The 13,501-nt window shown below is 48.1% G+C and overlaps 1 protein-coding gene and 1 long non-coding RNA gene across 14 annotated transcripts in view; one reads left to right on the forward strand and one right to left on the reverse strand.

The window, feature by feature from the left end:
• The window catches only part of INPP4A (inositol polyphosphate-4-phosphatase type I A), a 135,945-nt gene that overhangs the window by 20,584 nt on the left and 101,860 nt on the right, over nt 1–13,501 (reverse strand). For 7 of the 13 annotated variants that reach the window (XM_027072621.2, XM_027072619.2, XM_027072616.2 and 4 more), the window contains 7 exons: nt 13,142–13,360; nt 11,823–12,078; nt 8,154–8,186; nt 3,889–4,061; nt 2,768–2,891; nt 1,464–1,590; nt 1,013–1,153 (listed from right to left, as the gene is read on the reverse strand). In XM_027072621.2, the coding sequence (XP_026928422.1) occupies nt 1,013–1,153; nt 1,464–1,590; nt 2,768–2,891; nt 3,889–4,061; nt 8,154–8,186; nt 11,823–12,078; nt 13,142–13,360 (1,073 nt within the window). The remainder of the gene's footprint in view (nt 1–1,012; nt 1,154–1,463; nt 1,591–2,767; nt 2,892–3,888; nt 4,062–8,153; nt 8,187–11,822; nt 12,079–13,141; nt 13,361–13,501) is intronic. The other 6 variants (XM_027072628.2, XM_027072626.2, XM_027072622.2 and 3 more) reach the window with 3 other exon arrangements.
• Nucleotides 4,874–11,532, forward strand: LOC128311179 (uncharacterized). Its single transcript, XR_008289267.1, has 3 exons — nt 4,874–5,062; nt 10,538–10,799; nt 11,176–11,532. It is a non-coding gene; the product is annotated as an uncharacterized LOC128311179 (long non-coding RNA).

Consider the following 13,501-nt stretch of genomic DNA (forward strand, 5'->3'; position numbering starts at 1 on the left):
CCTCGTCACACTTGTCACCCTCGTATCTTTCCAGCACATGGCCAATAAGTGAACCACTTAAAACGTAGATGAGATTGTGTCCTGCTCTACTCAAACTTCTTCAATGTCTCCCACCAGCAACCACATTTGCTAAGTGGGGGTGACCTACACCTATGTAGGGGTGATTGGTTTCCAGAGGCCCAACAGGAAGATGACACATCATCCTAGCGACCAAATTCCCTTTACAGCAAGTGCTTTAAAAACCCACATGAATAAGACATGTTCTAAATTCTAAAACACACATGCCACATGTAATGATAAAACAGGGGAGATTTTCACCTACTAGTGGAAGGTCATTACACATGCCCAAACCCTCCTCCTCTCCAGCACACATAAATACATGCACACACACACTTGCACACATGGGCACATGTGACTCTTCCCTGTTCCCCTGGCAGGGGACCCTGGAGGGAATTTACAAGACAAAGGCCTTTAGAATCAAGGCATGGCTTTCAGCCTGGTATACAGGCCTCTCTAACCTCACCGCTGCCCATCCTGGTCTGGGACCTTGGCCTTCAGCACCCCCGATGGTTTGTCCCCACCTGCATTTGCTCAGGCTTATTGGCTTGAGATGCCAGGTCTTTCCTTCACCTCCTCATCTGACCAACTCCTACTTATTCTTCAAAACCCAATTCAACCATCAGCCTCTCCAGGAAGCCCTCTCTCACACCCTCTCCCTGGGTCTCCTGTTAGGACCCCTACTCCCTGTATTCATCTTCATCCTTGTGCCCACATCTCTCTCCTACCAGCCCAAGTATCTTGAGGACACAGACCACATCTGGCTCATCTTTGTGTCCCTAGCACCAAACACAGGGCTGGGTATATGGCTGCATCTGAAGACTGTTGGCCAAAAGAAGGAAGGTATGACAAAGTCTACGCAGCACTCAGAGCCTGAGAGGGCTAAGGACATTTTCTATAGCACCTCACAAGAGCACTCCAGCCACCCCAGCCCCCACGAGAGCCAGGCACGCACCTCTCGGCTAGTGTCTGCTGCTCGTTGATGCCCACATTGAAGAGGACGGGCTGCACCCGCAGCAGCATGCCACTCTGGATCTCCCGGGGCAGGGCGTCGAACAGGGGGCCCGGCAGAGGGATCCGCACGTTGAACCCATCACTGCAAAACAGTGGAGAGAGCCAGAGGATGGGTGAGGGCTGGGACAGGGGAGAGGCAGGAGAGGAGGTAAGTGAGAAGAGGAAAACCAAGCTGGCCTCGATACTGGAGTGCAGCCTGGCCGTCCAGCTCAGTGGTTTCCAAACTGCTGGTCATGAACCTTTACAGGTCTGTGAAATTAATGTGGAAGGCTAGGATCAAGATTTTTAACTGAATGAGACAGAATAAAACAAAAATGAAAGTACATCACATGTAACGAACATAAATTAAAACCCAGTGCTAGTTCTGAGAATTAAAAAAAAAATCTTTCTACCGATTTCCAGTGATGACGGGCAGCATGTCTGTTGATGCATTAGAAGTGGCCTGAGTGACTTTGAAGGTCACGTTCCTCAGGTCCATGATTCCAAGGCTCATGTCCTCCAGCATAGCCAGCTCCTCACCTGGATGCGAGAGACGGATGGAAGGAGGTCAGGTGGAGGGGACCTGTCCCGTGGGCTCAACACAGCCACAGAGCTGTGGGAGGTGATGGGACCAGGCGTGGTGTGACGAGAGGGGGCCTGTCTCAGCCTCTTCACCAGCTGACCCACTTCTCCATGGGGAAAGGCAGCTACTGAAATCCCCCGCGGCCACATTCAGCAGCTCGGCTGGTGGAAACATGCACCACGACTCACAGCCTTCTCTGGTGAGGGGAAGTGTGGGGCAGAAAACTGGCATGTATGGAGTCTCAGAAAGCAAAGCTGGTGCTTCAGAAATGGACAGAGACAGCAAAACAGCACACTGGGGCTGGATCCCTCCACTCCATAGTGCTTGGCATTTACTTGACGTCTTATAACTCTAAAGACTGACAAATACTTCTAAAAAGTTATCCATTTTTATCCTCTGAGAATAAAAAAATGAAAGGAAGGAAGAAGAGTCTTTTTAGAGGGCAATTTAGGAATATCTATGAAATTTAAAAATATTCCTGCCCTTTGACCCAGAAACATTCCTTCCAATAATGTAGTGGCTGCAGAAATGGGCCCACAGGCACACACAGACTTGTGTGTGGAGACCTATGGCAGCACTGTTTTCATAAGAATAATTCAGGGGCGCCTGGGGCTCAGTTGGGTGAACATCCGTCTTCAGCTCAGGTCATGATCTCATGGTTTGTGAGTTCGAGTCCCACGACAGGCTCTGTGCTGACAGCTCGGAGCTTGCAGCCTGCTTTGGATTCTGTGTCTCCCTGTCTCTCTGCCTCTCCCCTGCTCATGCTCTGTCTCTGTCTCTCAAAAATAAATAAATGTTAAAAAAAAAAAAAACAAACCTTAAAAAAAAGAATAATTCAGAAATGGCCCAATGTCCCACAGGAACATTGCTTAAATAATTATCATCCATCCTCAACCAGAAAGATCTTTGTAACAACCAACAACAACAAAACAAACTACGGATGTGTGTGTCTGTAACTACATAGGACTTTTATCTGGTTCTTGCATATCTTGATGATGTTTAGATTTATTTTCATCAGCATGCGCAATTAGAAAACTATCTGGGAAGAAAGAATGGGAATCACACACGTCCGTACTGCCCAATACCCCCAGGATCCCGGAGGCATAGGGTGTGTGGGAGCCCCTGGAGCCTCACCATAGGTGCTCAGCAGGCTCTCGAACTGGGCCAGCAGCCCAATGGTGTAGAGCTGGCGCAGGAAGCCATCGTCATGCAGGCAGTTCCTCAGCTTGATGATGAAGCCACAGATGAGAGCAGTCAGCTGTGGGGGAGACACGAGGTGAAGCAGTTGTGAGGGGGACAGACACTTCCTCACTAAATGGCTACCAGCCTGTGCCTTGCCCTTGGCCCTGAGTTTCTCCACTTTCACAGCTCTGGCTGGGCCGCAGCAGCACCTCTTCCCCCTCCATCTGGGGTGTGGGGAGCACTCAGCTCTGAGGCCATGCGGGGCAGAGGCCATGGGGAGGGCGCACAGCACTCCAGGCTTGCCACTCCTATTGCTCCCAAAGGCTGGTTTGGCTTTGGCTAAGCTTCCAACCTGAACTGCCTGGGCTTCCTCCTGGGCTAGAACCTTCTGGAAGCCTAGAATTAATTTCCCACCATGAAAAGGTTCTGTATACTCACAGATTCATTGGAAACTGAAGTGATCATAACAGAGAACGGAAGTGAGAGACAACACGGTCACTCTGCAAGTTACCTCAGTGGGAGATATTCTGTGGGATGAAACAGGCCTCACAAGGATGGGCCGGTGGACCCGCAGAGACCAGCCTGACCTTCTATCAATGTTCACTTTGCTTTTGGTAACTCGAATCTACCAAACTCGTGACATTCTCCAAAAGAGAACAGAAATTATCACAGCAGTTGTGTACAAGCAGCAGAACTAAGGCACTGACAGCGATAATCGTGTCTCCCTCACTAAACTCCTTTGCAGGAAAAAAGGTGGCAAAGAGGCCTGTGTCATGCACAATGCAGCATGCCTCGGGCTGGAGCCGCGGATGTGCCCAACCCACCAGTGTCACTTCCATGGGGAGGAACAAGGGTGGACTTGGACCCTCTCCTAAATACAGACTTATCGAGTAGGATTCCTCCCTCCAGGTTGAAATCTAGACCTCTCTAGTAAATAACTTTAAGAGCCACAGGCAGGTGGAAGTATTGTCAACCTTGGTTTTTTCAGGGTGAAGCCAGAGAACAAGTTCCTAAGCCTGTGTTTTCTGAGGGTGGAGGTGCCCATGGGCTCCCGTGCCACTCCTGGGGCTTACAGTTTGGCAGAAGACCACATCCCGGCGGTACTGCAGGCTCAGGTACGTGGCTATGGTGGGAGCGCTATCCTGCATCAGCAGGAAGACCATTGCCTTCTTGGCCTTGTCACTCATCATGGCCACACAGTCTGTGAGGGTGGTCAGCAGGGGGTAAAGGGCCTCACTCCATTCACCTGGGCACGAGAAAGGAGACGTGTGAGGAGGAAAACTTTAAGAATTAGGTTCTATAAGTTTAGCAAGTTGCCTGACCCTAACCCTCATACTGCCCCCCTCCCCCTCCCCACCCCTTCTGCATCTTATATCTCTGCTCGGCCCAAGCTCTGGCCCAGAACTGGCACTAAGTTCTGCCTGGAACCAACCCAGTCTCCAACCTTCTGGCCTGAAGCTTTTCCAGTAAACAAAGAGGGGACCTACTGTGGGACCAATGATGTAGGCCTTGTTTCCCTAACCTACTGTGGGCTGTATACATAAATGCTCAGGATTATTCCTTTTGAGGAAAATGACGAAAAAGTTTCTGTGAGTCATCTGCAATTCACCACTGTTCTTCCACCCAGGGCGAGAAGGGCACCCAGAAAAGTGACCTGTTCTCTTGCTTCTCTTGACCCAGGTATTAAGGCAAAAGCCCCCATCTTTCTAGAGCAAAGGACAACTCCACCCTTGCACAGCCAGTGTGTGGCTGTGGGTACATTCTCGCTTTCCACGTCTGGAGGAAAGACCGTTTGTTCCACATGGTTTGCTGTGTTTTCAGCTCTCAGAATATCCCCTGCTTCTGCGCTTTCTTCCCCGCCCCCAAACTCCCTGCCCGCTGCCCTCTATTTCTAGTTTAGTTTTCTCTTAGAGGTATTAGGAAATCGTGACCCTGTACCAAAACAACTTTTTTAAAAAAAAAAATAGAACCTCAGGGTAGAAAAACAGAGTCAAAGGTATTTTGGGCTTTGGCTCTTTTTTTGCCTCCCTATTTAGAAGGCATTTAAAAGAGAAAAGACATGCCCTCATCAGTTCTATTTATAACAGGTCACCAAGCCCAGAAAGAAGCGTTTAACTGTCACCACTGGGTGAGCCCACCACAGCAGAGACTGCGCAGGCAGGGAGTGGAGCCCAGGCAGCACACGGCACTCAGGATGAGGTGCGAGTGACACCACACCCACAGATGTCACCGCACTGGGGAGAAAGGGTAAGCTCTGTCTTAGACAAACAGAATCCAAAACCCTGAGTGAAGGGAGACGGGCTTCACTCTCTCAAACTGTATGGGTAGCACTTTGTTGAGACACAGATTTAGAGAAATGCCTAAACCTTGCAAAAGGACTTCCCTATACTCAGTGTTCAGCTGAGGCAGATTTTCAAGTACGTGAATCCATTCAAAGTCTGGAAATGATCTAACTGTGTATGCAGGCATACCGTATGTGGACAAGGATTTATATCTGTAATTTAAAAAAAAAAAAAAAAAGCAGGCTTAAATTTAGAAAGTCTATAGCAGGAAAGGTCTTAGCAAAGAACTCATGGTGACAGAGAACACTGGACCGAAGAGTGGAAAATATGTGTCCTGGGCCCCAGCTGCCGCTGAGCAGTGCTGGCCATGGACAAGTCTCTTGACCCCTTGGCCACGTGAGTCCTTTTAGTAAAATGGAAGAGCTCTGCTGGATAACATCCAAGTCTCTTTCTTCCTCTGAAAAATCTCAGAGGCCATGTTTTTGTTTCTTTGAAGAACTCTGTTGCATGCATGTAAGTTATATTCAACAATGATCAAAAAAGACAATGGCAACCAAATTTTAATAGCCAAATAATTGGGGGAAAGGTAGGCAGTCATTAATTAAGAAGCAAATGCTCTTAGAGCAAATGCTGCCGGTTTTACTTTGCTTTTCCATTAACATGCAGGTACCTATGCAATTAATATGCAAATTATCATCATTTTAATCTGAAAATGATCAGAAAGTACAAGTGGTCTTAGCTGACTAAGCAAATCTTCTCCATGCAATACTTTTTCATTTTACCTGCTTCTCTACTTCTCTTTCAAAAAAATCCATTTAAGTATGATGCAGTTTTGTTACATTAGGGGGGAAAAACTCTGAAAAAAATTGGGAATAAAGGAAGAATGGTTAAGAAGCACTGGGATCTTGTCCTGAAGAAAAGATGTGGGTCTGGATGGGAGAGGAGCCTGCCATCTTCCCAGAGGAGGGCTCACACACGCCTGGATGGCTCCAGAATTCAGGAAGAGTGCCAGCCACCGTGTACATAAAACCAACCAGTGCTTTGGGGCTCCTGGGTGGTTCAGTCTGTTAAGTGTCTGACTTCGGCTCAGGTCATGATCTCATGGCTCGTGAGTTTGAGCCCCACATCTGACAGCTCAGAGCCTGGAGCCTGCTTGGGATTCTGAGTCTCCCTCTCTCTCTCTGCCCCTCCCCTGCTCACACTCTGTCTCTCAAAAATAATAAATAAATATTTTAAAAAATTTAAAAAAACCTGTCAGTGCTTTACCTGTTTCCTCATTTAATCGACAGAAAGAATATTAATAATACAGGTAAGGAAATAGGCTCAGAGAGGTTAAGTGTCTTCCCAGACACAAAAAGAACTGGCATTTGTATGTGTCTGACTGACCCTAAGCTCCATGTTATTTTTATTGTGTCAGGTTGCTTTTGCCAAATAGAGAGTAGGGGTTGAGGGGGAAATAAATTTGGGGGGAATATGAAGAAAAATTATAATTAGAAACTTCCAGACAAAATGGATTTCAGGGACAGTAATGAGACTTCTACCAGGACCTAGCTTAGTAAAGGTATCTGGGATATTACATTTGGTGACGGTGTCATATTCTGCTCCCTTCATCAAGAAAGACTTGCTATGGAAAAAAAAAAAATCAGCCCAACTAAACATTGTCCTTAGTGATGCAGCTGATTCACTTCTGGGTGGGGAGGGGGGGTAAGCTCCTTGTCTAGTTGACAGTCTGTTAATGCTCACTGACTAGTGGTCAATCCATGGACCATGCTACTTTGGATAACTTTGAAGAGTTTTTTCAAATCCATACCCTGCTTTTGCATTTTTTTCCCCTCATTAACAGAGGAGGGAAGGAAGTTGGAAAGGAGCGAGGAAGATTGAGAAAGAGTGAGAGAAAAAAATGTGTGTGTTAACCAAGATAAAATATGGCTCTCCAGGAAAAGCCAAAGGAACTCTTGGCAGGGAACCATTTTAGTTCGCCGACATGAACTGTGGACAAGCCACCAGTGCTTCTAGAAATGACACAGCTGATATAAAATTCATGGTGCTATGTGAGCTGAGAGGGTTCACTAAAACTGACAGAGAGTTTGGTAAATTCCCAATCACCAGTTCGCTGTACTCTAGATATAACACAGGTATCCTGCTACCTCACATTTATATCCAGTCAGAAATATGCAATCATCAGACCGATTGGGTAGCTGGTTTTTTGGGTGTAAGCAAAAGCATATTATTTGGGGGTCTCATGCTCACTCTGGGAAACCCACAAGCCACAACTAGGAAACTCAACATGAACTAGAGCAGGGGTCGGCACACTTTTTTCTGTAAAAGGCTAGATAGGAAGTATTTTAGGCTTTGAGGATCATGGGGTCCTTGTCACAACTACTCAATTCTGGCATTGCCCCAAAAGCAACCATAGACAATACATGAATGAGTGGACATGACTGGTTTCCAATAAAATGTTATTTACCAGAGCAGGCAGTGGACAGGATTCGGCTCAGAGCTGCAGTCTACAGACCCCTGAACTAGAGCCATGCACATTGACTTCTACGTGCAAATGCAGCAAAAAGATTCCATTTTTAGCACTATCTCCAACTGAAAGCTGCCAGCAATGCCTACTAAGAATTCTAAGCTGCATCCAGACTCGGGAGAGAGGATGCTGTGTGATTATGAATACTGCAACACTTGGATGGCTACACCCTCTCCATGTAATGCTCACATGCTTCACAAGTTCAGGTGAAATCATAGGAAGTACCATTTACAAATATGTACTGTTCTGAATCAGGAAGCCCAATGTCCTCACGGATGTTAATCATCTGGAAAGGTTACATGATGGGAAAGTGAAAAAACTGCATGTGGTTGCCTGCTTCAGGCCACAGTCCCCAGCCCAACTGGTCCCTCACCAAACCTAAGAAAAGTTGCTACGTGTCTCAAATGAACAAACTCCTAAAATATTTTCCTAACTCTGGAAGCACAGGGGAATCTTGGATAATTCAACTACAAACACTACCTGAGGATTATAAAGACATCTGCAGAAGCCTTGAACGGAAACCACGTACCTGGGCTGGACTCGTCAGGAGGGGGGCTGCAATCTGCACAGAAATGGAGGGCAACATGGATGATTAAGGAGCAGCACAAAGTTCAAACACGAACAACTCAACGCTTACAGCAACTGCATCAAGCAGCCGGCAGTAAGGAGGCTCAACTGAACACAGAAGAGGTTGGAGGCCTGCCTGCCTCTTCCCCCAAGAAGTCCCACGCAAGCGCGGGGCTGCTCCGACGCAGCCGAGCCCTCCTGGTGGTAAACACTGACCGACTCCGTGATTCGTTCATTCATGTTGCTAAGACTTCAACATAAAATGCTCTTCAGGACGAGCAAACTAACATATTACAATGTGATAAAGTGCCCACACTGATCACATTGTATGTGACGGAGCCCATGTTGGCTCACGGCATCTGGAAGCACACTTGTAGTGAGAGAGACTGACCAGCAAATTGATCATCCCCAATTCAGAGCCCACTGCCCTGACTCTCGAGTGGAACCTGGGCTGCAGACTGACCGCCGAGACCCCAAGGCGAGGATCCAGCGATGAAACCAATATACCAACCAATGTCTATGCCAATCTTTAAAATTTAAACCAAATTTAAAACGTCTATGATTTGGGGAAAGACTAGAATTATAATGTCCCTCCAGGTGGCTCAAGGAATGCCAATTTTAATTCAATTTCACCTACACTGAATCGCATTTCAGCAAGTGAGGTACTCATTTCAATATTACATTTCCCCTAAAAACTCTAAAATTCCTTGGTTAACTGGGCGTGCCACTGGAAAAAAACAAGTCTGAAAAGGGTCATTTATTTTATGTCTTCAGGTGGGTGGTTTCAGAGCCCCACGAATAGCTGGAACCAGCTTTATGGAGACTTTATAGTCTGGACTGTCCAGAGGTAGGAGTGCCAAGGGATCCTTCCTCTCTAGTCACCTTTGGCAGTGATTTCTTCAACTGGCAAAGGGAATAGAAACAGAGAAAAATTAAAGGCTCCCGTGACTTAAAGATTTCAGCCTCTTCATTAGAGCCCAGATATCCTGAGACCACCTATCTAACAAAGACAGAAACCCACAGCAGTGTGCAGTAATGCAGAACAGTCATTCTTGTTTAAACTTCTGTCCAGCTAATCAGAATTACTCCAGGCCTTGAAAAAAAATACAGATTTCTGCCTCCCATAACCCTTCCTCCAAGATTCTGGGTCTGAGTGAGCAGGAAGGTCCAGGAGCCTGTTTTATGATCTTCTGTGGTGATCCCAAACGACTGGGTTGTGACCATTCCCCAAAAAAGGGCACCAGGGGTTAAACCTGGCTGGGTAAATTCGATCTTTCAATCAAAGCAGGGAGTGTGTGTGTGTGTGTGTGTGTGTTGGGGGAGGGGTCTCCTCTGGTACTCTTGTACCAGTGACTGGTAACTTAGGCCATGGATTCCCCTGAGATTTGATTAACACATAATCTCGAGGGCATACAAACCTGAGACCCCAAGACCCTGGTCCGGGGTGTGAATGGCTCTTCAGCAATGAGGAGAGGATGAGAATGTGTGCAGAGCAGATAATGGAAGCCACCAAACGGGGAGGCTGCGGGTGGTGGTTCAGAAGAGCATGGGGCACTTGTGCGGAAAGCGGGAGAAGGAAAGAGGCTCACGGAGCCTCTGTGGTTCCAGCTGGCAGGGACTTGTCAGTGGGTCCCGCAGTGATCCGTGTGTGCCAGGCACGGCTCTGATGAGTTCTGCAGGACAGCAAGCTAGAAGGCAGGGCAACTCCTTAGTAGAATATGAAAACCAAAGACCTAGGACAGGGTACAGAGCTAGAATGAAAAGTGATGATGCCTTTCAAAGAGGTATTCATATATAATAAGCTGGTGTGAACACAACCTGCTCATTAGGCCAAAACCACTACCCCAGGAGGTTGCAATGGTCTAAAAAGTCATGGCAGAGCTAAGGTCTGGCCCTTGAGGATAAGAGACTGAGTAAAATAAACAGCTTGCAGGCTCATTCTTTCTGAACCTCCTGATCACGCCCAGGTCTGAACAGCTTCCTAGGAATGTTCGAGATTTTTAAATTAAGGATCATCCACAGTTAATTTAGTGGCAAACGGTTTCATATGTTTCTTTGAGTACTGATCAGCAAAGTTAGCCTCTCTCAAATGTATGCTTCATATTCCCATGATCACAACAGAGCTGATCTGCATGGCAAATACAAGTCATGCCCTAAATACCATAAATAAATGCTCATTTAAATAACTTTAAAACTGCATTTAAATGTGTCTACATTTGACCAATACAGTATGTGCCTAGAAAGAAAGTGACATTTAAGTTATGGCTATGACAGAATATCTGATTAAATAAACTATCTCTGGCATTTTTTAAAAAATCCAATAAATTACTCTTTTTATATCTGCAGGAAAACTTGAAAATTACAAGCAAGACTATATTGAAGAGAAATGAGCAATGAGCTTTCCAATTTTTTTTTTTTTAAGCACAAGTTACATTTAAAAAAATGAGAAGACAGACAGGACAAAAGAGCTCCATGAAACCAATCACAGGTTTGGGGAACTGAAACTATAGCCCTTCACAGATGGAAGGGGTGGAGGATGTGAACACTGTTGAATCAGAGGCTCAAGTGAAATCGCGCCCTGGAAACAGACTGCAGGCAGATTGCGAAGGTGAAGGGCATCTTACAAATGAAGGATTTACCAAGAGGCTCTGATAAAGGAGCATGGTTCTGCCTAGAATGAAAGTTGTGCAATTTAGAAATTAAAAGTCATCACTGTATGAAGCCTAACCCTGGCACACCCTACTAACTACAGTTAGTAGGCCCTACTAACTACTAACTACTAACTACAGTTTAACACTCCCAAAGGTCTGCAGCCAGCTCTCAGCTGCCTGGCACATAACCCCACCCCCATCAGCTCTTACAGGAAAAGGTGGCAAGAAAAGGTCCCTGAGTGGCAAGGATGTGCCTGTTTAGAAAGCATGCAGCCCCTGGCTTTAGGGCTATATGCAGGACAGAGTGGCTGATTATGCTCCGGGTCTCCACAGGCAGAAGACGGTTTCTGAAGCATGTTGCTTCATGCCAACGTCCTACCATCTACTGAGGGCACTGCCTCGGAGGTGGTGCTGGACAGAGGAACCTAAACTCAGCTCCAAGAACAGGTGCCGCCACCTAACTGAGTTACCAACAATTCCCAAGGTGGCATGCCCTGCTGGAGAAGAGCATGCCCAGCCAATGACAACCAGCGTTTAGACAAGTGTGCTGAGCCTGCTAACAGCTCTCATCCAGCTGTGTCCCTGCATGATTCACCTTTTCCTTGATTCTATCAATTCCCAATTCAATAAACAATCTTACCAGAAAAGCATCTGCATTTCTGCCTCCTTCAGGTTCTCAAATTGGTTTGCAAACCAGCAAAGCCCAGGAGCACCCCCTCACTGATGTGGCAATGAGACCCAAGAGGGCCTTCTGATTCTGCCTTAGCCAGACATGCAAATTCACACGTGGGCTCCAGGGGCGTGGACTACAGGAGCCTCTGCCCTCACTGCCCGCTGCTCCACACAGTGACCTCTGGCTCTGCCTGACAGCCCTCCCTGCAGTCTGTGTGGGGGAAGAGGTCATGGAGTCAGACAGACAGACAGACATATGCAGCGTGAGGTGGAGGCAGCGTGAATGGGAAGCGTGGATGCATACGCACGTGTGGTCAGGCGAGGATGGCATGCAGCAGAGGAGATGGTGGAGGGGCATGGCGAGGAGGGGACATCATAGAAGGGGTCTTCCGGTTTGATCCAGTAGGCGTGGCTGTGCCGGTTACCTTTCTTGCTGGTACAGCTGCCTGCGCAAGGGAAGACATCCTCACAGCCCTCGCCATGCAGGCGCTCCTTCTGCAGCAGCTTGTCCACCCGCTGAATGATGCACTCCAGGCTCTTGTCTACGTTCAGCCACACTTTCTCCTTCCAAACCAAAAGGGCCCATTTGGGTCAGCTCTCCCAGTGGGAAAAACAGAACAGAGCACAATCTACCCACCCCCACCCCTGGTGCCCCCACACACTGATTCCTCTGCCCTGGGCCACTAGGATCATTAAAATACCACGAATTTAGAACATCAAGATTAATTCAAAGTTCTCCATTACCGTTGCATTTGCTTTTCAAAACACAAATGCACTGCGCTCATTGTTTTTAAAGCTGGGGACACGTTTGCTAATAACTGTCACGGAGGCCAGCTAGGACTTCCCAGTGCCTTCCAGAGCTGGCAGAAAGGCCACAGGGCCCAGGAGCCAGTGCGTCCGCTCCTCTTTCCACCACACACCTCCTACAACCATCAAACACACGAGACTGAGGGAAGGTAATGGAAACTGCTGATCACTTCATACGGGGGAAGTGGGAAAGCAGTGAGGCAGGGCTAGGAGTGGTTTGCAGAAACCCACGCAGAATACAGGACGCCAGGGCAGGGCTGGAGGAGCACTTTGCTGCTGACTAGTAACTCAGTGCCTCGCAGAACACTGCCTCCAAGCAATAGTCCCAACAAACGGCAAAAACGACCTGTGTGATGTGTTGCTCCCACAGGAAAGACAGATGCTGCTCTCAGGGCCACTCCGTCAGGAAGCAGAATGCTCTGCATGCAATGTCCGGGTGCATCTCCAGACTCCTCACTATCCCCCCAAATACAAACGGCCCTAGGAGGGCTGGCTGCAAGCAGAGCTTTGAGGAAGCAGGAGGCCTGGTGAGGGGAGAGGCCTCCAGCAGGGCAAGGGCTCCACAGAGAACACTGCCCCCTTTACAACCAGGTCTGACACCAGTCGGGCCTGCAGCAGCCCTGCCCCTCAGATGGATACAAGGTGTGAAAATGCCATCTCCTTCGGTAAATCAGGCAGCCCTCCAGAAAAGAGGTGTGGAGCACGTCTACGAAGCAGCTGACATGTTAGGCACTTCCGGGTGGGGAGGAGCAGGCAAGAGGCTCTGAGTTCTTCAACCCAAGCTCAGTAGCAGAATAAGGGCCACGAGCAGCAGACTCACCCACTCCTCCTCATGCCAGTCCACTTGCAGAGAAGACCGGCTATTCCTCCCCGTCCACCTGGCCATGAGGGTGTCCTGGTCATTCCTAAGCATCACCTGCTCCTCCTCACTCGACGTGGGGGAGGCCTTGGAGGCAATGTAGTCGGGTCGCGCTGCGTTCAGCCCGTGGATGGAGTTGGCCAGCAGCTTGCAGTCGCACACGGTGACCAGCTGCCGGGTCTGCAGCACACACAAACCAAAGCTGCTGAGCCCCCAGGTGAGGGGCTGCAAGGCTGGTCCTCTCTAAGGGCTCAGAACTGTCCTGAGACCCAGCTGCGTACCCTTCTCCATAGCGCAAGAGCCCTCAGGACGGCTGAGTTT

Source organism: Acinonyx jubatus, chromosome A3 (genome assembly GCF_027475565.1).
Source record: "Acinonyx jubatus isolate Ajub_Pintada_27869175 chromosome A3, VMU_Ajub_asm_v1.0, whole genome shotgun sequence".
Taxonomy (NCBI): Eukaryota; Metazoa; Chordata; class Mammalia; order Carnivora; family Felidae; genus Acinonyx; species Acinonyx jubatus.